The sequence below is a fragment of the Muntiacus reevesi genome, chromosome 2 (genome assembly GCF_963930625.1).
Source record: "Muntiacus reevesi chromosome 2, mMunRee1.1, whole genome shotgun sequence".
Lineage (NCBI taxonomy): Eukaryota > Metazoa > Chordata > Mammalia > Artiodactyla > Cervidae > Muntiacus > Muntiacus reevesi.
This window is the reverse complement of record NC_089250.1, coordinates 172780204-172807269: the sequence shown is the minus strand read 5'-3', so window position 1 is coordinate 172807269 and position 27066 is coordinate 172780204. Positions and strand designations below refer to the sequence as shown.

The window sequence follows — 27066 nt, the reverse complement described above, 5'->3', positions numbered from 1 at the left end:
CACATCTGATAACAGCTGATAAGGAAATTAGTGAACTGAAAAATGGATCTTGAGCAATTACCCAGAATGCAGCAAAGACAGATAAGGGACAGGAAATAGGGAAGGGCTGTTAGAAGGCAGAGTGAGGGTGTCTGATGCATGTTTCTGGGGTTTTAGAAGGAGCAGGAACAGAGAATGGGGTAGAGGTGCCATCTGAAGAGAGAACAGCCCAGGTTCAGAACACCCTCCGTGGAGCAGGCAGGGTGATGAGCGCCTCTGTCGGAAGCACGAGTGGAACCACAGCAAAACACGGAGGAGACGAGCCACCTTCGGGCTGACGAGCACAGTGCTCCCGGGGCAGTAGGGCTCTGCGCGGGGCGCAGAGGGGCCAGAGACCAGACCCAAGCGCCCAGCGAGAAGGGCCGAACGGGCCCCTCAGGGGACGGGCCCCTCAGGGGATAGGCCCCAGAGGACAGCCAGCCGGTGGGTCCCCGGTCCCAAGTCCAGCAGGGCAGGCCTGCATCGCCAAACCGGGGCCAAGCCGACCACCTGCCCTGCCACCTCCCTCTGGCTCCACAGGCCTTGCAGCCCCGCCCAAGGCCGAAGTCTCCCCCAAGCGCAGGCACCAGGGCCGCGGGCACCCCCCCAAAACTAGGAAGAGCCCCCAGGGACCTGTCAGCCCATCGCCCCCTCTGAGAAGTGGCCACTGAGGACGAAATCCTCACTGTCACCCAGCATAGAAGGACAACCGTTTACTCCACGTAAACAAAGACCCTTTACTCCACACGTCCCAAACTATTTACAGCACTTAAGGAAAACCGTTTACCCCACGTGTCTCCAAAGGGCGTTGTGAGCGGCGGCGGCTGCTCCCCGCACCCCAGTCACCCACAAGGGATCCCTTTCCAGATCCCACGAATCCCCCGCGGCCTCGGGGACGAGCAGGGCAGCGGGCGGGCTCCACCGTCACAGGCGCTTGCTTTTCTTCTTGGTGCTTTTAAATCCTCGAGAGGCACCCTGCCCGAAACAGATGGTCGACGGTATCCTGAAACAGGAAAACGTCCACACAAAACCGCTGCGGTTTTGCCCACGGACGGCGCAATGCAGCCGCAGGCTCCCTGGGCCTGACGTGTGCTCCGGATGCTCCCTGCTCCCCAGAGACCGCAGGGCGGCCAGGGCTCTCAGGTGGGAGCTCCCGCATCCAGCGATGCCACCACGGCACGCTCCGCCCCTGTGCCCGCCCCCCATGGAGCCTGAGCCTCCCGCTTCCCCAGCTCACTCGCAGTGACTACCCCCGTGGGCAGGCTGCAGGGGCTTCCGGGTCCTCCCTGACAGGTTAGGCTTGTTGGTGGTTTTTTCCATTTCTCCAACATTGACCCCCAAATTAGACTTGAAATCAAATTAACCCAACAAAAACACCATTAACACTAGAAAGACAGGCGGTAGGCAGGTTACCCCGGCAGTCCCATCCCCGCCCAGGCCACAGTCAGAGGAGGTTGTGCTCCCAGGGCCCAAGGTCACGCGAGGGCAGCAGGGTGGTCAGGCTTTTCATCTCCCCCTGAAGCCAACACTCCAACCCAGTGCGGCTTCTCTCAGTGGGGACGCTCAGAGTCAAATCCAGAATTCTCCAGAAGCACAAGTTCAGAACCTGGTTCAGAAAGGGGCCAGGTACTGACCTTTGGCCATAGACCCGCCTCTCTCTTGGAGGTTCTGGGTGGGCCTCTGCGTGTTCAGAGCAGACTTCCATGGCATCTCCTTCAGAGGCTGCCTGGTCCTCCCCCGTGGCGTCTGTCGACACCTGTGAGGCTGGGCTGGGGAAGACAGGCTGAGGGCTCTCCCAGGGTCAGCGCCTGCAGCCCCACCTTCCCCGGGAGTGAACTCGCAAAGCTATTCTGGCTGTTTATGGCTGTTTTGTCAGAGTAATTCCAGTCTGTTTATGGCTGTTTTGTCAGGGTAATTCCAGGCTACTGGAATTCCAGGACAAATAGAGGTAACTTAATATGATACACACCACGTTTTATGAGTTTAGGTATAACAATCACACTTTGTCTTTTAAAATACTACCTTTATGATGTCATGTGGTAAATGACTATCAACAGTACCAAGCGTCTTTCCATAATAATTAAGTGAGAAATTCATTAAAGCCAGCCATACAATACTGAGCTTCTCCTTAACACCACTGTCTCAATACAGCACTGCATGATTTTTTTCTCCTTAAAATGATTCCTTGGAAAGGAAGCAGTTACTTTATACTCAAGGTCTTAGAAAAATCTCCCATATTGAAGTGGGTTCTCCTGATTATTCTACTTTGAACAGCAAAGTCCTATCTGGGGACAACAATTTAGTCTGAAATGATTTCAATCAAGGCAATCTTTAGATGGTTACAAAGCTTTCCCTGAGAAGGTCAGTTAATGAAAAAGCAAAGAAAACACGAACTTAAAGGCAGTTCCCAGATGTACTTTCCACAGTGCATTCTGAAAAATATTACACAGCTCTGTCATCAAGCTTGTAAATGTACTGACGTGACAAATGAAAAGCCAAAGGACTCCATGTGCGGGAAACGGCTCACGGCCTGGGACAAGTCCCCACGGGGCCCATGTGAGGATGGAGGAGAGGTCATGGGGCGGCGGAGGCGAAGCGTGAGCACAGAGGGACGCCCAGCAGACCCTGTGATGGCACCCCGGTCACCGCCCACGCAGACCCAGGAAGGCAGCTTCCCCGCTTCTTGTCCTCCTTGCAGACAGAGTGGCCACGTACAAAACCACCTCCACCTGCTCAGCCCCTCTCGGTTCAGTAACTCCTGACTCACAGGGTTAACCCCCAACTAAACGTGACGTTAAGTGACAGGAGGGCTGCACGAGGGGGTCCACACCCTCTGAGCCTGCACGCTCGGTCTGCTGAGCTCAGGAGGCGGCCCCCTCGAGCCCCACCACATACCCTCTGCGCGTCCTCGGTTTATCAAAGCGGAAGTCTGCAGGGTAGAGGTGGTGCGTCACCAGGTGCTCCTTCCGGTCTCTGCTGGTCCTGAACTTCTCCGTGCAGCCCTCCACCAGGCACTGGTACTACAGCAGAAACGGTGTCGCCACCCTGACCCCGGGACCACGGTCTCACCCAGTCGGGACCCCAGCCTCTAGCACCACGAGGCACACGGCTCGGGGACAAGCCCCGTGGTGACTGCCCTCGGCCTCAGTGGGCGAGCATCACTCACCATGTCCTGCCGCTCGGCCAGGATCTGGAACAGTGAGTCGTGCCACTCCAGGATGTGGGTGTCCAGCAGGTGACCAGAGGGGAAGGCCCGCTTACAGTAGGAGCAGACGTTTCCGTGCAGGGTGTGGTAGTGGTGCTCATAGTCCTCCAGGGCGTCAAACACCTGGCAGCAGCCAGCCACCTGACAGGTGAACTCGGGCACCCTGGCAGAAAAACGCCTGGTGGGAATGCAATTTCTCGGAGGACAGGACGTCAGGCTCCCACTTAACCCCTTAAGTGGCTGCGGATAAAGTTGATAAAGCTTCGGATTTTCTCTTGCAATTTCAAGCCCTGCCTTCGTTACAAATACATCTTCACGGACGAGCAAGGTGGTGGCGAGGCCAGCCATGCTGGCTTCGTCGGTGGTCCAGGGCAGACACCAGGGAGGGGCGAGCAGAGGGAGGGGTGAGGAGAGGGCAAGAAGGGCCCTGAGCTGGGTCACATAACTCACCTGGGCCTCTCCGGCTCCGCAGCCACCTGCGTAATCACGTCCTGGAGGTAGAGGTGCCTCTGCACGTCCCCGTCCTGCAGAAGACAGGTCTGCGGGCTCACCCCGGCCCGCGTGGGCCCCTGCCCACCCGGGTCCGGGCCCCGCCCCTAGGGCCCAGGCCCCGCCCCGAGTCTTGGCCCCGCCCACCTGGGATCCGCTCCGCCCCCACCCACAACCGCCTTCTCTTTCATCGGTTCACGAACCTCGAAGAATTCGTGCTCCCGCGGGAAGCGCACCTGGCGCGCCGCGAAGCGGAAGGGCGCGTTCCCGGCCAGGGGGTCCCGCTGCACGGGCAGCGGCGCGGCCGCCCCAGGGGCTCCCGCCAGGCGGGCGTGCAGGGCGGGCGGCAGCTGCATCGCCCTGCGCGCCGGTGGCAGCACGGCCTCCCGGCCACCGTCCCTAAGCCGGCCGGGGCGGGGCCGGACGTGACGTCAGGCGGCACGTCCGCCGCCGCCGCGGGCGGTGCCGCGGGCTTGGCGGGCTCGGGTTCGGGCTCCGGTGCGCGGCTGTGGTGAGTTGGCCTGGGGGCGGCTCTCCCGCGGGGGGCTCGGGTCCCTTTCCCGGCCCCGAGCACCGCAGGCTCCTACCAGCCCTTGTCGCCGTCGCGCTTGCCCACCGCCTCGCCTCCCGCCTGAAGGGCTGCTGCGGCCTCCGCGCCGGCCTTGGCTCCAGAACGCAGCCCGAGTGGTCTCCGGGAGATGCCCGGTTCGCTGTGTCGCTCTGCTCTGCAGAGCCCTCGGCGCCCGGCAGCTCACTCTCTGTCACCGGGGTCTATGGGTTCGTTGGCGGCGGCCGACAGGGAGAAGCACTCGGGAGCGTCAGCAAGATGAGCCAGGTGCTCTTAGAGCTGTGTTGAGCGGGGCGCTGCCGCACTGTGGAGGGGGGGTTCGGTTGGTGTTCGGCCCCCCGGCCTCTTGCCCAGGGAGTATCAGGAGCACCCTTCTAGCGAGGCCACATCCAGAAGTCCTCCCTGGGTGGTGCTGCCCGCCGGTGAGAGCAGCAGAGCTCGCGGGAACTGTTCCCAAACCCAGGCTCCTGGGAGTCTCAGTACTTGTGATGTGGAACGTCTGCTCTGTTTTTCCCACAGATGTGAGGTTTCACGAAGGTAGTTTTTACATAAATGTTTGCTTACATGAGCTTTTTTCACAACATTCCTGTCCACCCGCTTGTGTCTCTTCTGGTGGCAAATGCAGTGTCCTTGCCATCTATGTGTCCAAAGCGATCCTCAGGCTAGCTCTTATGGGACACCCCCAGTCCTAGGGAACCTCTTAGAATGTGGATTAAAAAAGCCCTTGGAATTGAAGAGGCCCCGTGAGAGCTCTGTGCTGTCTTTTCTGGTTTGCTTGTCATTTCCAGTGCCTCCTTCCTGTACTCTGTGACTGGTTACAAGGTAACCGTGGTTTAGGGCGCTGGCTGTGATTCATGGCCAGTTTTCCATTTCTCAGGTAACAGCCGTTTCCAGTGATTGGCCATGTGCAACAGCAGCAGTGTTCATTTCTGCTCTTTTGATAGCGACATTGGAGGCTCTTAGGTGCCATATTAAATCTCCACGACAGCTTCGTGAGTAGGACCTAGTACTCACCCCCTTTTGGAAGAAGCTTACAGAGGACAAGCTTTTTGTCCAGGGTCCTACAGCCTGGAAGCCTCACGTCAGGGTTCAGCCTCAGCCCTGGCCCCGCCATGGCTCAGGCCCATGACTGTGGTCCTGTGAGCACCTCCTGATGTGAAAAGTACATGTGCTGGTGACTTACATGCCAGCTCACCCTTGCTGTTGGCTTTCTTGTCTGGAGCTACTCTGCCTCTGGCCAGTGTTGGATGTCTCTGTCCGATGACTGATGTTCGTGTACTGGGAACTTGTTTTCTGTCACTTGGGGTTAGAGTCTCTCTCTGTGTGGTTACAAATCAACATTCACACTGTGGGTATGTGTGCTGAGGCTCCCCCAGCTGATGTTTCTGTCATAGCTTGTCTTCACTGGAGCTATTGGCACAGTGGTTCTGATCTTAGGATCACGGAGCCTTTGAGGATCTGTTGAAAGACCTCCTCATAAAAATCAGAAATGACCTTGCCTGTAATTTCCAAGAGTCTCCTGTGGTTCATGATCCCAAATTATGAACCCTGCGTAGGTATGTCCAAACGTTTATGTGAAGCACGTAAAGCCTGCTCGTGTTTGTCTTTTGAATCTAGTTGTCCGTCATTGTCACAGTGTTAATGATAATGGCTGACTGGGCTGGTCATTAGTGGGAGAACAGAAGCCCCCATGCAGGTCACCACTGTCTGCTTGGCGGCATCTCCCTTACAGTTTTGACCCTGGAAGGCTATATATCCAGTGAGGAGACGTTCGGATATCTGGTTGACAGGGCAGGTGGAACTGAAGGGGAAGCCCACCCAGCTACAGTGCACGGTGGACATGACACCTGGCCTGGGCGAGCGGAGGCAGCGCCTTGGTTCCCCGAGCAGCGGCCGGGGCCTCGTGGTGGGAGCTGGGACGGGAAGTGGCTTAGGCCTGTGCAGAGCTCCCTGTGTGATCAGGACCCCTGAAGGGCAGGGGTCGTTGTGTCTGTGCAGCTGGGGCTAGAGAGTGCTGGCCGCCCGCCGAGGGAGCAGCTCCCAGAGGAAGGAGGCCCGGGCCTTCAGGCCGCATCCGCTCTCTGTGCGTGTGCCGGCCCCCAGCGGAGGAGCAGCCTGGACACTGGCCGCAGCTGCTGAGGTTCTGAGTCAGGGCTCCGATTCCCCCAGAGCTGCCCACTGAGACAGCCCCCACCAGCAGGGGGGCAGAAGAGCCTCCTCAGGACGGGGCCCCACGGACTGGTCAGCGCAGGCTGTGTGGGGCCTGCCTGGGGAACCTGTGGGCCCGCCAGGCTAGCCCATGTGACAGTCTGGCATCTCAAGAGCTGACGTTGGCCTAATTTGATTGCTTTAAACTTTTTATTTATAGGGATTTGTTTTTATAAATGGCTTGTCTCTTACTCTTAGGGGAACACGTTGTGATGTCTCAGAGCCAAAATCATGAGTGAATTTCGGATTCACCACGATGTCAATGAGCTGCTCAGCCTGCTGCGGGTGCATGGAGGAGACGGGGCTGAGGTCTACATTGATCTGTTGCAGAAGAACAGGACCCCATACGTCACAACCACAGTGTCTGCTCACAGTGCCAAGGTGAGTGCCGCACCGTGCTGCACGGCGAGCTGGTGCTGCACCCGGGGCTGTGTGGGCTGAGGTGGTCCTGACCCCTGGGCTGTGTATGCTGAGGTGGTCCTGCCCTCAGGGCTGTGTGGGCTGAGGTGGTCCCATCCCCCAGGGCTGTGTGGGCTGAGGTGGTCCCATCCCCCAGGGCTGTGTGGGCTGAGGTGGTGCTGCCCCCAGGGCTGTGTAGGCTGAGGTGGTCCTGCCCCCGGGGCTGTGTAGGCTGAGGTGGTCCTGCCCCCGGGGCTGTATATGCTGAGGTGGTCCTGCCCCCGGGGCTGTGTGGGCTGAGGTGGTCCTGCCCCCGGGACTGTGTGGGGTGAGATGGTCCTGTCCTCCAGGGCTGTGTAGGCTGAGGTGGTCCTGCCCCCGGGGCTGTGTATGCTGAGGTGGTCCTGCCCCCGGGGCTGTGTGGGCTGAGGTGGTCCTGCCCCCGGGGCTGTGTGGGGCGAGATGGTCCTGTCCTCCAGGGCTGTGTATGCTGAGGTGGTCCTGCCCCCGGGGCTGTGTATGCTGAGGTGGTCCTGCCCCCGGGGCTGTGTATGCTGAGGTGGTGCTGCCCCCGGGGCTGTGTGGGCTGAGGTGGTCCTGCCCCTGGGGCTGTGTGGGCCGAGATGGTCCTGACCCCTGGGCTGTGTATGCTGAGGTGGTCCTGCCCCCAGGGCTGTGTGGGCTGAGGTGGTCCCATCCCCCAGGGCTGTGTGGGCTGAGGTGGTGCTGCCCCCAGGGCTGTGTATGCTGAGGTGGTCCTGCCCCCGGGGCTGTGTATGCTGAGGTGGTCCTGTCCTCGGGGCTGTGTAGGCCGAGGTGGTTCCGTCCCCCACGACTGTGTGGACTGAGGTGGTCCCGTCCCCCAGGGCTGTGTGGGGCTGAGGTGGTCCCGTCCCCCAGGGCTGAGTGGGCTGAGGTGGTCCCATCCCCTAGGGCTGTGTGGGGCACAGAGTTTACCTTCCTCACTGGGTGGCCACATTGGTGCCCGTTTGATGTCGGATGCTCTCTGTGGACCAAGTCTCTGCCCAGCTCTGCTCCAGTGGCTCCTCACAGCCACCCTCCCCGCCGGGTGCACTGATGAGTGAGTGAAAGCTTGGGAAGCGCTGGGCTGGCAGCCTGACCTCCGTCTGGAGGCCCACATGGTCCTGGTTTCTGTTCACATCATGGCACAGATTCTCTTCTGGGTGGAAAAGCAAGCTCCCAACTTTAGCCATGTTGAAATCCTCTTAAAGTAGATTTTTAAAAATTTGAATAATGTGCAATTTAAAATCATAGGTTTTCTGTAAAAGACAGTTTTGAAGTCTATCTTAAAAACACTGTGGGAACTTTCCTGGTGGTTCAGTGGCTAAGACTCTGCATTCCCAGTGCAAGGAGTTCAATCCCTGGTCAGGGAACTAGGTCCCACGTGCCACAACTAAAGATTCTGCCTGTCTCAGCTAAGACTGAGCAGCCAAGTAAGTAAATATGAATATTTAAAACAAAGCATTATGAGAGTTCATTTATTTTGACAGCCTACTGATGGTACAAGGATAACGCAGAAAACCTACTGAGTAGAATAGAGTTTGAAAGCACACAGTTGCATCTGCTTTATTATAAAGGGGGGGGCATACTGATCAGTGAGAACACATAACTCCTGAACCTGTGGGTAGTGATGAATTCCAGAGAGAATAAAGTTAAATGTAAAGAATGAATGTATAAACTACTAACAAAAACATGTGGTTGTAAGTTGCTTAGGAAGGATAAAGTGAGGGACCCACAGAGGAGATGATGGCAAGTCTGACAAATTGTTTCTTAGTTTTATTTCAGAGATGGATGAATATTTCATCTCCCTAACTTCATTCTAGGTTTTTTTGCGGGGGAGGTTAGTTATTGCACAGCCTTGTAAAGTTCCTGGTTATGGTCTCTAAATCCCTCCAAATATGCTTTTGAGGTTAAAATAGCAGAATTTTCTCGTACTCCTGAGGACTTTCTGAAGAAATACGATGAACTGAAATCTAAGAACACGAGGAACCTGGACCCCCTGGTGTACCTGCTCTCGAAGCTCACGGAGGACAGGGAGGTGCGTGCCGGGCTGGGGCAGAGCCTGTCTGAGTCTGAGGGCTGGGTGGACAGGGGTCCTGCCTGGCCCGTGTTCTCTGCTGTTCCCTGGTGGTGGCCCCTTGCTGACCGTCAGCCTCGGGCCCGCGGCACTGAGGCAACTCGTGCACCTGAGCGGAAGTGGCCCCTGATGGTGATAAGCACGAGGAGTGTTCCCGTGACCCATGGGGCTGAGGGACTGTCCTCCGTTGCCTGTTTTCATCTCTTACATTGAGTGTGTGTTAGTCATGACACTGAGACGTGCACGTGAAGAGTATGAGCTGTGACCCCCGGGTGTGCGGGGCTGGTCAGTGCTTCCTCTTGAGGCACAAGGCCCAGGGTCTGTTCAGGGGACCTGGTGGCCCCACGGGGACCCTTGAAGGGATGTGGTCTCGCACAGCAGGGGAGGCCGGCCATGTGCGGAGAACAGGCCGAGCCCCGGGAAACAGGTGTGGGGTCCTGTCCGGTGGCCTGGGGACGTGGCAGCTCTTGGCGCGCAGCCTGAGGAGACCAGGCTGCAGCCGGAGGACCTGCAGGCCGAGCTGCGGAGTGCAGCGGGGCGGCCGTGCCCGGCGAGGGCGCCTGTGTGTGGCCAGCGTGATGCTGGGGCCCCGTGGTTTCAGACCCTGCAGTACCTGCAGCAGAACGCCAAGGAGAGAGCAGAGCTCGCGGCCAGCGCTGCAGCCAGCAGCACCGCCAGCTTCGGCGCCCCCGCCGCGGCCTCCAAGATCTCCATGCAGGAGCTAGAGGAGCTGAGGAAGCAGCTGGGGAGCGTGGCCACAGGCCCCACGTGGCAGCAGGTGAGCAGGTGGCCACGGCGTTGGCGTGTGGAGACTTGCCTGGGGGCACCGTCTCTGGGATGGGGTCCTGGGCCCCGGGCGAGAGGTTCTGGTCAGCCCTGGGGGTGGGGGTTGCCTGCGACCACCTGCGCTGCAGGCTCGGCCAGCGCGGACCCCGGCTCTGTCTCCCTCGGGCACGTGGGCAGCTGGTTTGAGGTGATGCTCTATCTTTCTCTCACTGCTTCTCTGACTCTGTCTCCAGCCCTGGTCGGCTGTCTGGGTGTCTCCCCCCATCTTGTTTCTGGGCCTTCGAGCCCCTCAGAACCACACCCTGAGGTCTGAGCCTCAGGCCCATGCGGGTTGGGCACGTTCTGTGTCCAGCACCTCGTGGCTCCTCACAGCTCTGCCCCCCCGCCAGTACCCTCCCCCCCAGTGCTTTTGGAAGCAGGGCACTCTCGGGGACCACTGCTCCCTGCCTTTGCCAGCGGGGCCATGTCTCCCTGCTTCAGCCCAGGGGGCCAGGTGCGGGCACCCCTTCTCAAAGTGCTCTCACTGGGCACTTTGCGCAGTGGCAGCTCGGGTACACACCAGGAACCAGGGGAAGCTGTGAGGGTGCGCTGAGGGGTCCGGGGGCCTGTGTGTTGGAGGGGCTTCTGCTTTACCTCGGGCCCTGCTGCCTTGGCCCCGGCCCCCTCGCCGTGATGGGCCTGGACGTGCATTTCGCTTCCATGTGTGTTTGCTCCTCACACGTGCTCAGGGATGTGTCTTTTCATATGGTAGGTGTGTTAACTTTTAAGTGTCTGTACTAAAGGTGTGTGTTTCCTTTCTGTCTTTAAAAACCTCCCCACCAGTCTCTGGAACTCACGAGAAAGATGCTTCGAGACAAGCAGAACAAAAAAAACTCAGGGCAGCGCCTCCCAGTCTTCCCGGCGTGGGTGTACGAGAGGCCCACGCTGCTCGGGGACTTCCTGACCGGCTCGGGCACGAGCACAGACGCGGCTGTGCCCATCGGTAGGTGGAGCACAGCTTCGGACAGTGAGGCCTCGTTGGGACAGGGAGGCTGAGCTCCTCGGAGGTGACGGGTGGATGGCATCGTGCTGCCCCCAGGCCCTCTGCTGCCCTCAGCCACGTGGCAACACGCGGTACCCACTGGCCTCCACATCCTCCCCCCGGTGGGTGGTGACATGCCAGTGTCTGGACTGGCTTGTGCCCGGCTCTCAAGAGCGTGTGTGTCTTGGGGCTCGGGCAGACTTGGGGGTGGCGGGATCACCAGGGTCCTCTTTCCCAACAGTGAGTCACGTCCCTGCAGGTTCTGCCACTGGGACGACGGCCTCGGCCACAAGCGCCTTGGGACTTTGGGGCATGCGGGTGTCTGTGCCCTTCCCCTGTGTCTCATGACGTACTGGGGGCAGAGAGCTGTGTCTTGGCCACCTGCTCACAGTGTACAGGGGAGACGGGGGCAGGAGGCACGGCCGTGTTCACAGGCGCTAGAGGAGACTGCCCTGCAGCAGTCTCGTGTGGCGGGACTCATGGAGCCTGGTCCCCGGGGCCACGTCCAAGGGCGAGAAGCGGGGTGGGGAGCTCTGATGCTGCAGCCAGGGCCCTGCCTCCTGGGGCAGATGGCTGGGGCTCTGCACGTTCAACACGATCCAAAGAGGTTTCGTAGGAAAACCCCTAGGGAACCTGTTCCCTGACGTTGTGAACTCTGAGTGTTGATTTGCATGTTTGGATCAGTTAGAAGACGCAGTAGGTTCCAGGCCCGCATGAGGCTCTGCTCGGAACCTTCTGGGGAGGCTTTGCCGGGTTGAGGGGCCGGCTCTGTGGAGCAGAGGTGGCCAGGCGCTGGTTCCTCGGGCGGGGCGGGCTCACGGGGTTTGATGTGGCAGGTTTTCTGTGTAGTGGGTTTGCTGTGCTGCCCGCCGGTAGGGGTGAACTGTGCCTGAGGGGGGCCCCTGAGGCCGTCTCGTGTGACGCTGTTTCAGGGAGGACTTGGCCAGGACAAGTGGCCTGGCCCGTTTTCCTCCAGCAGCCACACTGCATGGGCACTGGTGGCGAGATCGGCATCTGTCCCATGGGCCCCGTGTCACCTTTCTGGCCTCCGTCACGCCCTGGCCTGGCACTGCAGGCCTCGGTGCCATCCGTGCCAAGATGCCTGTGATCATCACGGTCATCCTCGGCCCTCCCTGCTGTCCCCCTGACGCTTCTCCCGGGGGGCCCTGCCTCCTCGCGTGGCGTGCAGCAGCTCTGCTTGGTGTCCCCCCGCCAGCCGCGTGGTGCTCCCCACAGTCATCTTGCCATCCGAGTTCCTTCCTACAGCAGAGGCCTGCCCCCCACCTAAGACCAGGCCGTCCTTCCTCACGCCAGCCTCCAGCTCCATCTGCTTGTCTGGGCCATCCTGCCCACGGCTGGGCGGCATAGACTCGTGTCTTCACAATTCCTGGCCTGTTCCCAAGGCCGTGGGCACTGACGTTTTTTCATTCCTAACTGTGCATGTGCTTTCCGCTGGGTCTCCAGGCCTCGGGCTCAGGTCCTGCAGACACAGCCAGCTTCCTGGAGTCTGAGCAGCACGTGGCTCTGTCCCTCACCCCTCCCCGGCCCCCACCCCAGCTTTGGGGCTTCAGGTGGAGCTCCCAGCTCTCAAGTTTCGCCTTTCTGGGGGACTCCGTCTGTAAGGAGGGATCTGCTATGCCCCGTGTGGCCCAGCACTCTGTCTGACGTCCCTCTCCTGATTTCCTCATTCACGACGGGCTCCAGCTTCCCTGGTGTCTCCTCCTGGCCACGTGGTGACGGTGATGCCCATCTTTGTCCCTCCCACAGCACAGCCTGGTCTCGGCCTTCTTCTAAGCGACCCAGCCTCACCAGGTTGTGAGCATTGTGAGCGCAACACGTGTCAGAAGCGCTTTGTCACTTTGAAGATGAAGCAATTATTTGTGTGTGGAGGGTTTTACTTGCTTTAAGACTCTGATAGTCAACTCCAGACTCATCGTGTGGTCCCTGCCTGTTGGGTGGTCAGTGCCTCTGCTGGTGGTGGTTTTGGACTCTCGACCTTTGGTTCCCTGATGGGATCAGTTAACCCAAGTGGTCACCTTGGTTTTTACATCCACAGTGCTGGAGAAAGTTACATAGAGGGAGGTGGGTGGGGAGAGAGAGGCCAGTGGACTGGGGCTCTGGAGGCCAGGCCCGCTGGTGTCTGCACCCACAGGCACGCTGCCCCTGGCCTCCCAGGAAGCAGCCGTCGTGGAGGACCTGCTGTACGTGCTGGTGGGTGTGGATGGCAGGTACATCACGGCCCAGCCCCTCACAGGGAGGCAGAGCCGTACCTTCCTCGTGGACCCCAACCTGGACCTGTCCATCCGAGAGCTGGTGAGCAGGATCCTCCCAGTGGCCGCCAGCTACTCCACCGTGACCAGGTGGGTAGCTGGCTCACCACAGTGACTGGAAAGCACACGCAGAGCCCTACTGGGGAAAGGTTGGCCTCCCTGCTGGGCTGGGAGACCTGGAGGAGCGAGGGAGGTGGTGTCCACAGGCCCTCGGGCCGTCCCTCCTGAGATGCAGCTCTCAGCTGCTCGGGCTCAGGGCCGCCTTCCCCTCAGGTTCATCGAGGAGAAATCCTCCTTCGAGTACGGGCAGGTGAACCACGCCTTGTCCGCCGCCATGAGAGCCCTGCTAAAGGAGTACCTGATCTTGGTCACGCAGCTGGAGCAGCTGCAGAGGCAGGGCCTGCTATCCCTGCAGAAGCTCTGGTTCTACATCCAGCCAGCCATGCGCACCGTGGACATCCTGGCCTCCCTAGGTGTGAGGGCCTGGCGGGAGGGGCCCCCTTGGTGCAAGGGCTTGGTGGGAGGGACCCCCTGGGTCAAGGCGCTTCTCTTCTGAGTTTTTCAAGAGGTCAGAGGCCATATAGCTTTGTGTTTTACAAATTTGCGAGAGGAAGATTCTGGGAGTTTTCAGAAACCCCAGCTTCATAGTTTGAATTTATCCCAGAAAGAGCACCTGTCCCCTGAGAAGGTGGGAGATGAGCTGAGGGCTCTCGCCCAGCCTGGCCTGGGGCCCTCGGCACTGAGCGCCGCCCTCTCCCTGGCAGCCACCTCGGTGGATAAAGGCGAGTGTGTGGGGGGAGCGACCCTGAGCCTCCTGCATGATCGGAGCTTCAGCTACACGGGCGACAGCCAGGCGCAGGAGCTGTGTCTGTACCTCACGACGGCCGCCAGCGTGCCCTACTTCGAGATCCTGGAGAAGTGGATCTACAGGGGCATCATCGATGACCCGTACAGGTGGGCGAGGGGCCATGTGATGGGGGGTAGCGTCCCGTCCAGCTCTGCGGACCCCCACCCTCTGCGCCCCCAGGAGCGAGCACCCTGCCCCGAGGGGTCATGGCTGCGTGTGCACGTGCGGGGGGAGCCCTGCGTCAGGCGCCCTGCCTTGCAGTGAGTTCATGGTGGAGGAGCACGAGCTGCGCAAGGAGAAGATCCAGGAGGACTACAACGACAAGTACTGGGACCAGCGCTACACCGTGGTGCAGAGACACATCCCGTCCTTCCTGCAGAAGATGGCGGGCAAGGTGCTGAGCACGGGTGAGCGCGGGCGGGCGCGCCCCCCACCGCTGGGCTCCCCAGGCCCGTGGTCTCTGAAGGAAACCGCTTTGTTCCCTCAGCGCTTCTGACCCCAGGCATGTGGATTTCCACATAACAGCCATTTCTTAGCGCTTCTGACCCCAGGCACGTGGGTTCCCACACAACAGCGAGTTCTCAGCGCCCCTGTGGACACCAGCCAGGGGCCCACCCCATTGAGCTCGGCTCTGACACTTAACTACCGGGTCAGTGTGGGCCCCAGGGATCAGGGCTCCATCGAGGCCTGCTCCAGCAGACGCCCGTCATGAGCATTGTGTCCCCGGCCACCACACGTCTGTCCAGTGTGGCCACCAATCGGTGTCGCAGGCTCCTCCCCAGGTTTGATATTTGCTATGACGGCCCCCAGACTCGGGGAAACTTTACTTAGCAGATACGCTGGTCTGTTATAAAGGATGTTATAACAGATACAGACAAACAGCCAGAAGAGGAGGTCTGCGGGGCAGATCTGGAGGGTCCCAAACACGGGAGTGTCTGTCCCCGAGGAGCTAGGGGCCATCAGGCCCCTCCCTCGTGGCAGGTGGACGTGCTCACCAGCCCAGAAGCTCTCCATACCCCATCCCGTAGGGGATTCACGTAGGTTCCAGGACAGGGCATGACTGGTCCTCTCGTGGCCGTTGGTCCCTAACTTGACCTCCAACCCCTCCCCTCCCTAACTATCGGGGGACGGGCTGAGGGTCTCACTGTCCTGCCATGTGGTTGGTCCCTCTGGCCGCCGACCTGCCTCCTGAAAGTCTGCAGGAGCGGCCAAGAGTCCCCTCGTGGGTGTGAAGTCAGGTGGGGTGAGAGGGTTCTAGGTGCTCAGTGCTGGAACCAGGAGCAGGACCAGACGCGCGGGTCGTGTTTCTCCTAGCATCACAGGCCAGCGGAGGAAAGGGGCCAGGCCTTGCTGGGCCGGCGGTGTTTTTAGTCACCACCTTGTGGGTCAGGAACCTGGTGTAGAGACACGTGTGTTACGCGTTACCTAGAGACAGGCTCCAGCCAGGGCCCCGGCGTTGGTTGTAAGAGCTTGGCTGAGGGCAGGGCTGGGAAGCGGTGGAGGGTCTGGCTCTCTGAGGTGATTCTCGTGGCCTTGATGAGGTAAGTCTGGGGTAAGGAGTCGCAGGAAGTCGCAGCGCTCGGTGGGTGACGGCTGTACTGTGCTGCTCTGCTCTGGGCTTGGGGGCGGGTTTCTGGGACCGTCCTCTCCCAGTGGCCCTGTTCCCAACCTCTGGCCAGCGTCGGGGCTGCGGCCTCTCGGGTTCAGGCCTGCGAGTTGTCACTTGTGCGGCAAAAGGTGCAGTGTGCTTTTCTCCATCCCTTTCAGGAAAATACCTGAATGTGGTCAGAGAGTGTGGTCATGATGTCACTTGTCCAGCAGCCAAAGAGGTCATCTACACGCTGAAGGAGCGGGCATACGTGGAGCAAATCGAGAAGGCCTTCAGCTATGCCAGCAAGGTGCTGCTGGGCTTCCTCATGGAGGAGAAGGAGCTCGTGGCTCACCTGAGGTGCGCGGCTTCCTCCTGGGGGAGAAGGGACTCGCGGCCCATCTGAGGTACGCGGCTTCCTCATGGGGAGAAGGAGCTCGTGGCCCATCTGAGGTGTGTGGCTTCCTCATGGGGAGAAGCAGCTTGTGGCTCATCTGAGGTGCTGCTGGGTTTCCTCCTGGGGGAGAAGGGTCTCGTGGCCCATCTGAGGTACGCAGATACCTCATGGGGAGAAGGAGCTCGTGGCCCATCTGAGGTGTGTGGCTTCCTCATGGGGGAGAAGGAGCTCATGGCCCATCTGAGGTGTGCGGCTTCCTTCTGAGGGAGAAGCAGCTCGCGTCCCATCTGAGGTACGCGGCTTCCTCATGGGGAGAAGGGGCTCACAGCCCACCTGAGGTGCGTGGCTTCCTCATGGGGAGAAGGAGCTCATGGCCCATCTGGGGTGCGCGGCTTCCTTATGAGGGAGAAGCAGCTTACATCCCATCTGAGGTACGCGACTTCCTCATGAGGGAGAAGCAGCTCGCGTCCCATCTGAGGTATGCGGCTTCCTCATGGTGAGAAGGAGCTCATGGCCCATCTGAGGTACGTGGCTTCCTCTTGGGGAGAAGGAGCTTGTGGCCCATCTGAGGTGTGTGGCTCCTTCCTAGGGGAGGAGCTTGCAGCCCACCTGAGGTGTGTGCCTTCCTCATGGGGAGAAGCAGCTCGTGGCCCATCTGAGGTGTGCGGCTTCCTCCTGGGGAGAAGGGGCTCGCGGTCTGTCTGAGGTGTGTGGCTTCCTCATGGAGAAGGAGCTCACGGCCCATCTGAGGTGTGTGACTTCCTCATGGGGGAGAAGGAGCTCCCAGCCTACCTGAGATGTGTGGCTTCCTCATGAGGAGAAGGAGCTTGCAGCCTACCTGAGGTGCGTGGCTTCCTCATGGGGAGAAGGAGCTCGTGGCCCACCTGAGGTGCGTGGCTTCCTCATGGAGAAGGAGCTCGCAGCCCATCTGAGGTGTGTGGCTTCCTCATGGAGAAGGAGCTCGCAGCCCATCTGAGGTGTGTGGCATCCTTATGGGGGAGAAGGAGCTCGCAGCCCACCTGAGATGTGTGGCTTCCTCATGAGGAGAAGGAGCTCACGGCCCATCTGAGGTGCGTGGCTTCCTCATGGGGAGAAGCAGCTCGTGGCCCATCTGAGGTGTGCGGCTTCCTCCTGGGGAGAAGGGACTCGCGGTCTATCTGAGGTGTGTGGCTTCCTCATGGAGAAGGAGCTCACGGCCCATCTGAGGTGTGTGACTTCCTCATGGGGGAGAAGGAGCTCGCAGCCTACCTGAGATGTGTGGCTTCCTCATGAGGAGAAGGAGCTTGCAGCCTACCTGAGGTGCGTGGCTTCCTCATGGAGAAGGAGCTCGCAGCCCATCTGAGGTGTGTGGCTTCCTCATGGGGGAGAAGGAGCTCGCAGCTCATCTGAGGTGTGTGGCTTCCTCATGGGGGAGAAGGAGCTCGCAGCTCATCTGAGGTGTGTGGCTTCCTCATGGGGGAGAAGGAGCTCGCAGCTCATCTGAGGTGTGTGGCTTCCTCATGGGGGAGAAGGAGCTCGCAGCCCACCTGAGATGTGTGGCTTCCTCATGAGGAGAAGGAGCTCGCAGCCCCCCTGAGGTGCATGGCTTCCTCATGGGGAGAAGGAGCTCGTGTCCCACCTGAGGTGCGTGGCTTCCTCATGGAGAAGGAGCTCGCCGCACATCTGAGGTGTGTGGCTTCCTCATGGGGGAGAAGGAGCTCGCAGCCCACCTGAGATGTGTGGCTTCCTCATGAGGAGGAGCTCGCAGCCCACCTGAGGTGCGTGGCTTCCTCATGGAGAAGGAACTCGCAGCCCATCTGAGGTGTGTGGCTTCCTCATGGAGAAGGAGCTCGCAGCCCACCTGAGGTGCGTGGCTTCCTCATGGGGAGAAGGAGCTCGCGGCCCACCTGAGGTGCGTGGCTTCCTCATGGGTAGAAAGAGCTCGCGGCCCATCTGAGGTGCGTGGCTTCCTCGGAGAAGGAGCTCGCGGCCCATCTGAGGTACACGGCTTCCTCGTGGGGGGAAGGGGCTCGTGGCCCACCTGAGGTGTGCGAGCTCGGTGGCCCGCCCGCATCAGGGGCCGGCTTGGCTCACGTGATGCTGGGCCTTGGCTAGGTGGGGACCCACGAGGTCCTCCCACCTGATGTCTCAGCAACGCCCCCCGCCCCAGACACGTCTGCCGTGTCCCATGTCTGCAGCGGCTGCCTGCCCTCCAGGGGCCCGTCTGCAGCCCCCTCGTGCCCTCTGGCGGATTCTCCTGCACAACCTGGCGCAGTAGGCCTGTGCCCCCCATTCCTTTGAGCTCATTGTGAGCTGACCTCTGACTCCTGTGTGAGTGTGTTTCCAGGTGGGGGCGCTCATGCCCTCCCTGCCCCACCCAGCCCCTCAGGACCCTGCACCCACCGTGGGGAGCACTGGGCGAGTCTGGGCTCTCCCCCGCCCGCAGGTCCATCAAGCGCTACTTCCTCATGGACCAGGGCGACTTCTTCGTGCACTTCATGGACCTCACAGAGGAGGAGCTGAAGAAGCCGGTGGACGACATCACGCCCACCCGCCTGGAAGCGCTGCTGGAGCTGGCCCTGCGCATGAGCACTGCCAACACCGACCCCTTCAAAGATGACCTCAAGGTGGGCCTTGGGGAGCGCTGCTCGCGCGGGGGCAGCGTTCCCAGGAGCCCCCGGGCTGTCAGTCCCCTGCCCCTCCATGGGCTTCTGCGTCCGCGCTGGGCAGGGACACTGGCTCTTGTCTTCGGTAGTGTCTCTGGCCTCATATGTGGAGCTGGATGGGTGCTTGTTTCCGTTTTCTGGAAGTTTCAGGAGGGCTGATGCTAATTCTTCCTGGAAGCTTCTTGTATTGTGAGGGTTTAGTTGTTACCTCCGTCTCCTCCATAGTTACAGGTCTGTTCCAATTTTCTGTTTCTTCTTGAGTCTATTTTGGTACTTTTTGTGTACCTAGGAATTTGTGTAGGAGTTAGTTCTCATAATCCTGTTTATTTTTGTGAGGTTGACAATGCCCCCACTCTCATTTCTCTTTTTAATAATTTGTGTCTTTTTTTAATTAGTTAAATATAGCTAAAAACTTGTCAATTTCACTAATCTTTCAGAGAGCTAACTTGGTTTCATCTATTTTCTCTGTTGTGTTTTATTTATTCCTGCTCTAATCTTTACTGTCTTTCTCTTTATGCTGATTTTGGGTTTAGTTTGTTGTTATTTAGCTTCCTGAGTTGTGGAGTGAGGCTGTTGACTCGAGGCTCTTCTTTTGACAGGCGTCTGTGGCTCTGGATTTCCCACAGTTCTGCTTTGGTGGTGTTGGCTGTCGTGTCTCCATTTCCATTCGTCTGATGGTGTTTTCAAATTTCTCTTGTGATTTCTTGCTTGACCTGTTTGTTTTTAGGAGTGTGTTTCATTTTCTCTGCTCATGTTTTCTGGTTTTAACATGTTGATTTCTGACGTCATCCTGCTGTCGTCTGAGGGCATGGTGGGATTCCTGTTTTGTCAGCCTCATTTGGTCTTTGTGGCTTCACCTGTGGTCTGTCCTGGGGCATGTTCTGGGTGCGTTTAGTGTCTGGGCCGTGCCCTGCGGGGTCAGTCAGCCCACTGCGCACCCCATCCCTGGCCTGCCTGGCTGGCTGCGTTGTGGACAGTGGGCTGTCAGGTCTCCCCTCAAAGTGGGGTTGCAGCCCAGGTGGGAGGCAGCACAACTGTTCTGGAGCTGTTTCTGCAGGAGATGTGCGTGCTCACCTGCAATTCCTGCTTGCTTCTTCCCTTTGTTTCTTATCCGTCATTCTCTGTCCTCTCAGCCTTCTTAACAGTTACCATCGCGCCATCGCTGGTGCGTGGGAGGCCCTCGTGTGTGGCAGAGGTGGGGGGCTGCACTCCCTGCCTGGGCTGCCGTGCCCACCTCAGCACACCTTCCCCCCGCTGGGCCTGTGCGCGGTGGGGCTGGGCGGTTACTCACTTTTCGGGGTTCTCCCTTGCCCTTGTTTCTCAGCGATACCGTCAGGGGTGTTTGTAAAGTAATTTCTCTCTACTCTTTTTTCTGCTTTGTTGGGAAGTGGTTTAGTTTTTTAATTAGTTTGTCAGTGGATGTCTGGTGCATTAAGCCATCTCCCAGACTTAGAATCTGTGTCTGGAGGTGCTTGTTTGGCTCTGGACTCAGTTTTCCAGTCATGATGCAGGGGTGGGTGTGGTCAGGATGTGATGCTTTCTGTCTGTTTCCCCAAGATTGACCTGATGCCTCACGACCTCATCACCCAGCTGCTGCGGGTCCTGGCCATTGAGACCAAGCAGGAGAAAGCCATGGTCCATGCCGACCCCACCGAGCTCACACTCAGCGGTCTGGAGGCCTTCTCCTTCGATTATGTGGTCAAGTGGCCCCTGTCTCTGATCATTAACAGGTGAGCGTCGGGCTCTCATGCCTGCTCGTGCCCCTGGGGGTTACTGGCTGCCTGGGTCGCACTCTGTCTCATGAGCCTCACGTGGGGTGTCTGGTGCAGCAGCAGCAGCTCCCAGGCGCCCGTTGGAGCCCACCTTGTCCTGTGTTCACAGGAAAGCCCTGACGCGCTACCAGATGCTCTTCAGACACATGTTCTACTGCAAGCATGTGGAGCGGCAGCTCTGCAGCGTCTGGATCAGCAACAAGACCGCCAAGCAGCACTCCCTGCACTCTGCCAAGTGGTGCGTGCCGGCGCCCGGGGCGGGGCAGGCCCTATGCACACTCAGCACAGACCCGTGGCACGCGCCTGCAGCCTCCACCGCCCCGCGTTTGTGCTGTGTGCACGCGGGACAGACCCCCGGCCCCTTCAGGGCGTGGAGCAGGTGGCGTGGGTGCAGCAGAAGGCCTGGGCACTCGGGACGCCACATGCTGACGCCTTCGCCCCGCGCAGGTTTGCGGGCGCTTTCACCCTGCGGCAGCGGATGCTCAACTTCGTTCAGAACATCCAGTACTACATGATGTTCGAGGTGATGGAGCCGACCTGGCACGTCCTAGAGAAGAACCTGAGATCTGTGAGTTTAGTCCCGCTGGCCACATGCCTGGGGGGGGGGGGGTCTGCAGAGCGGGGTCAGGGGTCAGGGAGGCAGGATCCGGACCCCACAGCTCCCAGGGGGGCGGTAGGGCGCCCAGGACGCATGGCCTGGGCTCAGGCTGCTAGAGGAGCACATCCTTCCCTCAGAGCCTCAGCGCTGGCACCCCGTCCAGGGCCCTGGGGCCCTTCAGCCAACAAGGTCATGTCACCAGACTCCAGGACCAAAAGTACAGTGATCAGTGTTTTCTGCTTGTTTTCTGTCTTTAAAAACCAAAATCTTAGACCTTGTGGGGCACATTAAATGTGTTCTTTTAGCAACATTTTAAAGGTTTTCCCTAAAAGACCCCAGGGTTGTGTAAAAGGAGCAGAGCAGCACACGTAGCAGCCCCGTGGGGCCGTGCTGCCATCCCCTCGGGCGTCCCCCAGCGGTGCCTCCCGTGCAGGCCTCCAACATCGACGACGTGCTGGGGCACCACACCAGCTTCCTGGACAGCTGCCTGAAGGACTGCATGCTGACCAACCCCGAGCTCCTGCGCGTCTTCTCCAAGCTCATGTCCGTGTGCGTCATGTTCACCAACTGCATGCAGGTGCCGCCGGGACTTGGCATGGGGTGGGGGGGCAGGCGTGGGGCGGGAGCCACGATCCCAGTCTGCAGCCCGTCCTGGCCGCACAGGGGCTGCGTTTCCTCGCGGATGTTGGTCATGGCTGACGAGCACTCCTCCCAATCCCCAAGAGATTCACGCAGAGCATGAAGCTGGACAGCGAGCTGGGCCGCCTGACCCTGGAGCACGGCACGATGCAGGGGCCTCCGACGGAGGCCGAGCGGGCTGAGGAGCGCGCCCGCAAGGAGCTCACCCGCAAGGTGGGTGGTGCCGGGTGGCCGTCCCCGAGGCCCTCCTTTCTCACCTCGGAGTGGACACAGTGTTTGGGTCACGGCACTTAGAAACCAGCTTGCTACATCCTTCCGTTCCTGTCTTCCTTTGATTGATAAAAAGACTATCTTTAAATTACATTCCAAACACAAGCCATGGAGAATCTCCCTTCCCAGCTTCCCAGGGCAGGGCCGTGTCATCCAAGGTTGTGTGGTTAGGCCGGGCCGTGGGGAGATCCCACAGGCCTGCGGCCCAGTGGGCACAGAGCTCGGGCCCTGGGGCCCCTGAGCAGAGTGTCTAGTTGGCAGAGTTTGGCACCTGACCAGGTGCAGGTGTGTGTCCTCTGGGGTGGGGTGGGGTAAGGTGACCCAGGCAGGCACTTCCAGGTTGCCCACTTGCCGAGGGGCAGCTTGAAAATCTGAGCTCCCTGAGGAAGCCCCACGGTCCACGTCATAGCTCCTGGCTCCCCGTGCTGGGGACGCAGGGCCACCTGCCCGGATGCGCCTAGGTCCTCCCCTCTCAGGAATTTGTACGATGCTCTAACTTTTTACCTTTTATTGATGACTTTCTGAGACGCGTTCTTCTGTTTAAAAAGAGGAGCGGGGTTTGAGCTGTTGGGGACACCGTGTCTTGCAGTGCCTGGCTGAGCATGTGGATGCGCCACAGCTGGCCTCCAGCTTCGAGGCCACCATCAATAAATTCGATAAGAATTTCTCAGCCCACCTGCTCGACCTCCTGGCCCGGCTGAGCGTCTACAGCACCAGCGACTGCGAGCACGGCATGGCCAGTGTCATCTCCAGGTGGGCCCCCCGCCCCGCTGAGTCTGCACTGCCCTGAGCCCTCCCGCCCCAGAGCCGCTGTGACCGAGGCCACGTCCTTGGCCTCTGTGTCCTGGTGCTGATCCGCTGGGTGTTCACACGTGTGTGCGCGTCTGTGTGTGTGCACATCCATTAGGGTGCGTGCGCGTGAGTGCTCACGTGTGCACACGTGGACCCGCGTGCATGAGGCTGCTGCGTCAGCACCTCCCCCAGCCCAGTTGGTCTGTATTCCGAGGGCCAGGACAGGGTCAGCTGCACCGGCGGCTGCGCCCTGAGCCAGGACCGGACAAGGACCATCCTGTCTCCAGACAGGCAGTGAGGAGGTGCTGGGAGCACAGGCAGAGTCAGGGCGGTGCCCTCCCACCTGCCGTGGTGGGCACGTGAGGCTGGCCACACCTCCAGGGCCGTGATGGTGCTCCCCTGGGGTGCGCTGCCTGTGACCCCAGGAGCGACAAGTAGAAGGCGTGATGGGAGCAGGAGTGTGGAATCTGGGGGGGCCCATGGGCCAAGCAGTGGAGGTGGGGAGACGGTGGAGGACAGCACGGGGCCCGAGGCCCAGGCAGCGGGGAGGACCGGGGCGGACGGAGCACAGGGCCCGAGGCCCGGGCAGCGGGGAGGACCGGGGCGGACGGAGCACGAGGCCCGGGCAGCGGGGAGGAGCATGGGGAGGACGGAGCACGGGGCCCGAGGCCCAGGCAGCGGGGAGGACCGGGGCGGACGGAGCACGGGGCCCGAGGCCCGGGCAGCGGGGAGGACCGGGGCGGACGGAGCACGGGGCCCGAGGCCCGGGCAGCGGGGAGGACCGGGGCGGACGGAGCACGGGGCCCGAGGCCCGGGCAGCGGGGAGGACCGGGCAGACGGAGCACGGGGCCCGAGGCCCAGGCAGCGGGGAGGACCGGGGCGGACGGAGCATGGGGCCCGAGGCCCAGGCAGCGAGGGGGACCATGGGGAGGATGGAGCACGGGGCCCAAGGCCCAGGCAGCGGGGGGGACCATGGGGAGGATGGAGCACGGGGCCCAAGGCCCGGGCAGCGGGGAGGGGCATGGGGAGGACGGAGCACGGGGCCCGAGGCCCGGGCAGCGGGGAGGACCGGGGCGGACGGAGCACGGGGCCCGAGGCCCGGGCAGCGGGGAGGACCGGGGCGGACGGAGCACGGGGCCCGAGGCCCAGGCAGCGAGGGGGACCATGGGGAGGATGGAGCACGGGGCCCAAGGCCCAGGCAGCGGGGGGGACCATGGGGAGGATGGAGCACGGGGCCCAAGGCCCGGGCAGCGGGGAGGACCATGGGGAGGACGGAGCACGGGGCCCAAGGCCCGGGCAGCGGGGAGGACCGGGCGGACGGAGCACGGGGCCCGAGGCCCAGGCAGCGAGGGGGACCATGGGGAGGATGGAGCACGGGGCCCAAGGCCCAGGCAGCGGGGAGGACTGGGGAGGACGGAGCACGGGGCCCGAGGCCTGGGCAGCGGGGGGGACCATGGGGAGGATGGAGCACGGGGCCCGAGGCCCGGGCAGCGAGGGGGACCATGGGGAGGACGGAGCACGGGGCCCGAGGCCCGGGCAGCGGGGAGGACTGGGGCGGACGGAGCGCGGGACCCGAGGCCCAGGCAGTGGGGAGGACCGGGGCGGACGGAGCACGGGGCCCAAGGCCCAGGCAGCGGGGAGGACCGGGGCGGACGGAGCGCGGGGCCCGAGGCCCGGGCAGCGGGGAGGACCGGGGCGGACGGAGCGCGGGGCCCGAGGCCTGGGCAGCGGGGAGGACCGGGGCAGACGGAGCACGGGGCCCGAGGCCCGGGCAGTGAGGGGGACGATGGGGAGGATGGAGCACGGGGCTCGAGGCCCAGGCAGCAGGGGGGGACCATGGGGAGGATGGAGCACGGGGCCCGAGGCCCAGGCAGCGGGGGGGGACCATGGGGAGGATGGAGCACGGGGCCCGAGGCCCGGTCAGTGGGGGTCCGTGGGCCAAGCAGCAGGGTCTGCGGCTCTGGGCCGGCAGTTTCTGCTCCTCAGAGGGACGGGGTGGGCCCGCTCATGCGGGGTTCGGTGAGTGAGGTCTAGGGAGGAGGGGCTGTCCTTGATCTAGAAGCTCCTGTTGGGTGGCCTCCGGTTCAGCCAAATGCTAGGACTGCTCTGTTCTGCCTGAGGGCCCTGATGTCCTGGGGCCCAGTGTTCTGAGAGCTGCGGGGCCCCGGGGCTGGAGACACTCGTCTCCCCTTTGACCTGGGTGTTTTCTTGTGTCTTCAAGCTCTGCTGTCACTGGTGCTGCAGTAGGTGGCGCCTGTGTGGGTGTGTGTACGTGTGCTGGTGACTCGAGTGCCCTGGGCCTCGCCGTGGGTGGTAAGGGGGTCGCCAGGGTGCCTGAAGCCTCCCTGGAGACCCCGCCCACTTCCCCCACAGGCTGGACTTCAATGGCTTCTACACGGAGCGGCTGGAGCGCCTGTCTGCAGAGAGGAGCCAGAAGGTGGCATCCCCTGTGCCTGGCCCGCGGGGGCCCCCTGCTCCCGCGCCCAGAGTGGCTGTCCCCGCACAGTGACGCTGCTCACCTGTCCCGGCTGAGCCTCGGTGGGTGTGCTGAGGCCTCGCCAGGTGTCTCTGGGATGTGTGTGCTGTGTGTTCTGTCCAAACATAAAGTTGACGCACCTGCACGTGTCTCCTCTCCTTCTTGGGCTCACACTCTGCAGAGCTCCGGCTGGTCTGGGCCGGCACGGGGCAGGGCAGGCGTGTTCTCTGCCGTCCTCTCCCGGGTCGAGCAGAGCCACTTGGAAGGATTTTTTGCCTTCAGATAAGGCAAAGTGAAAACACACGGCCTTAGAACAACTTTACGATGGTCACTGAGATGCTGGCACGGGCAAGATCCAGGTGTGGTGTCCACACGGGTTCTTCAGGCTGAGGTTGGCTCTGGGCAGCAGGGGGCAGCATAGCCCCTGGTCTGTAGCGGGAGCCGCCTGGGTGCGGGTGAGTCACCAGCCCGCAGCCAGGAGGGTAGGGTGCAAGAGCTGCCTTGGGCTGCTGCCTGAGCGGAGGCCCCACCCAGCCGAACGTCCTGGGTGTGTCCATCGGTGAGCATCTTCCTGCTGCCCTGCCCCCCGCACCCCGCACCCCCACAAAGCTGCCTCTTCCTGCAGAATTCCGTGTGTCTCATTTTCAAAATCCAGTTCTGACCACCTGTTTCAGGCGACCCTTGGCAGAGAACGGATGCCCGGGTTCCCCCAGGGACGGGGGTGGGGGCGGCACTCAGCTCGGCTGCGCCCAGCAGAGGGCGCTCTCCGAACAGGGGGCTGGATGAGCCAAGACGGCTTCCTCTTCTGAGCTGTGTAGGCGTGACCTGGAGCAAGGAGGCTTATCTATCTGCCAGTCCGTCCCGTAGGGCTTCTGCAGCACAGGGTCCGCCCGAGGGCACCTGCTGGCCTCCCACCTGGCCCCGAGCCCCTCATCCCTGTCCTGGGCTCTCCTGAGACACCTCTGGGGCAGGTGGTGCCAGGGGCACGGGTGGGCTTGGTGGGCGTGTCCTCTGTGGTGGGCGGGGCTATCGAGGGGCGGTGGGGCTTCCTGGCTGCCGGTGGCTGCCCTGTTGCTGAACTGCCTGTTGTGCTCTGGGCAGCTCGCTGGGGGGGCCGTGTAGTCCCAGCAGCTGGTGTTTTTGCCCAAATAGGGTCAGGCTGCCTTTGAACTTCTGCTATCAGGTAACACGAAATACCAAGGAAGAGAAGTAAAATTGCCAGAAGATTTGGGCGTTTCACACGCGTCATTTTTATGATGTGAGCTCAGGGACAGAAGCCATCTCTGCCCCCACGCTGTCACCTGCACCCAGGACACTCCAAAGTGTGTGAGCCCGTCCCACCTTTTATTCCTTTTCCTGCCATTCACTTCGGGGGAAATGATGGCCTGGTGAACTCTGATCTCTGGTCTGGAACCACTCGCACCACACCATCTCACCTGAGGCCTTGACATGACCCGATGTCTGACCATGTCAGGGAGAGCCCGTCCAGAAGGAGATGTGGGTGCCGTGGATGGCTCGGCTGCAGGAAGCCTGGGTCCCTGGGTACGAGGCCAAAGGGGGGCAGCCCCGCCCTGCAGGACAGGGGAGGGCAGGACTGGCAGAAACCAGGGGAGCCGCCAGCGGGCAGGCTGCCTCCAGCCGCTGTGCAGGGCAGTGGCCCACTCCTGGGCCGCCCACCGGCCAGGCAGCCTCGCATGCACCCTCCACAGTGCAGGGCCTGTGCCCGAGGGAAGCAGCTGCCCCTGCGTGCGCCCCGCGCCAGGCTCCCTGGTGAGGCCTCAGGGCCTGGGCACAGGGCTGCCCAGGGGCCGCTGGGGCTTTCTGTTCCCAGGAAGCGGGAGGGAATGCCCTCCCAAGAGACCCCCCCCCCCCCACACACACACACACACAGCCCTTCCCAGTCAGTTACCTCCGCCATCCCAGCAGGCCCCCGGCAGTCCCGGCCTGTCCCTACGCCCCTGGGGGACGCAGCGTTGCGGG

General features: G+C 61.3%; 2 protein-coding genes across 4 annotated transcripts; one reads left to right on the top strand and one right to left on the bottom strand.

The window, feature by feature from the left end:
* Window positions 1-730: 730 nt before the first annotated feature.
* On the bottom strand, window positions 731-4139 carry ZNF511 (zinc finger protein 511). Its single transcript, XM_065923611.1, has 6 exons — window positions 3916-4139; window positions 3674-3747; window positions 3185-3386; window positions 2914-3038; window positions 1653-1787; window positions 731-1021 (listed from the first exon to the last, which is right to left on the bottom strand). The coding sequence occupies exons 1-6, from the start codon at window positions 4066-4068 to the stop codon at window positions 943-945; spliced, it is 768 nt and encodes a 255-aa protein (XP_065779683.1). The 5' UTR covers window positions 4069-4139; the 3' UTR covers window positions 731-942.
* A 5-nt stretch (window positions 4140-4144) lies between these two features.
* TUBGCP2 (tubulin gamma complex component 2) lies at window positions 4145-25231 on the top strand. Of its 3 annotated transcripts, none has more exons than XM_065923610.1 (18): window positions 4145-4223; window positions 6687-6869; window positions 8851-8946; window positions 9587-9763; window positions 10594-10753; window positions 12945-13152; window positions 13336-13535; window positions 13827-14016; window positions 14171-14316; window positions 15677-15857; window positions 18320-18500; window positions 20097-20269; window positions 20421-20549; window positions 20759-20879; window positions 21343-21486; window positions 21633-21761; window positions 22408-22571; window positions 24984-25231. In XM_065923610.1, exons 2-18 carry the CDS (start codon window positions 6720-6722, stop codon window positions 25117-25119), a joined length of 2685 nt encoding a protein of 894 aa, XP_065779682.1. In that variant the 5' UTR covers window positions 4145-4223; window positions 6687-6719; the 3' UTR covers window positions 25120-25231. The 3 variants fall into 3 exon arrangements, with proteins under 3 accessions (XP_065779682.1, XP_065779680.1, XP_065779681.1); XM_065923608.1 differs by having other exon boundaries at window positions 4146-4223; window positions 8818-8946; XM_065923609.1 differs by lacking the exon at window positions 4145-4223 and adding an exon at window positions 4317-4547 and having other exon boundaries at window positions 8818-8946.
* The last annotated feature ends 1835 nt before the right edge of the window (window positions 25232-27066 follow it).

Coding starts and splice junctions, on each gene's coding strand:
- ZNF511 (XM_065923611.1), bottom strand. CDS start 4,068: ATGCAGCTGCCGCCCGCCCTGCACGCCCGCCTGGCGGGAGCCCCTGGG. Junction 3,387..3,673: donor GCGGAGCCGGAGAGGCCCAG/GTGAGTTATGTG, acceptor TTTTTCTGCCAG/GGTGCCCGAGTTCACCTGTC. Junction 1,022..1,652: donor AGGCGGGTCTATGGCCAAAG/GTCAGTACCTGG, acceptor TTCCTGTTTCAG/GATACCGTCGACCATCTGTT.
- TUBGCP2 (XM_065923608.1), top strand. CDS start 6,720: ATGAGTGAATTTCGGATTCACCACGATGTCAATGAGCTGCTCAGCCTG. Junction 14,317..15,676: donor GGGCAAGGTGCTGAGCACGG/GTGAGCGCGGGC, acceptor CATCCCTTTCAG/GAAAATACCTGAATGTGGTC. Junction 15,858..18,319: donor GAGCTCGTGGCTCACCTGAG/GTGCGCGGCTTC, acceptor CCCCGCCCGCAG/GTCCATCAAGCGCTACTTCC.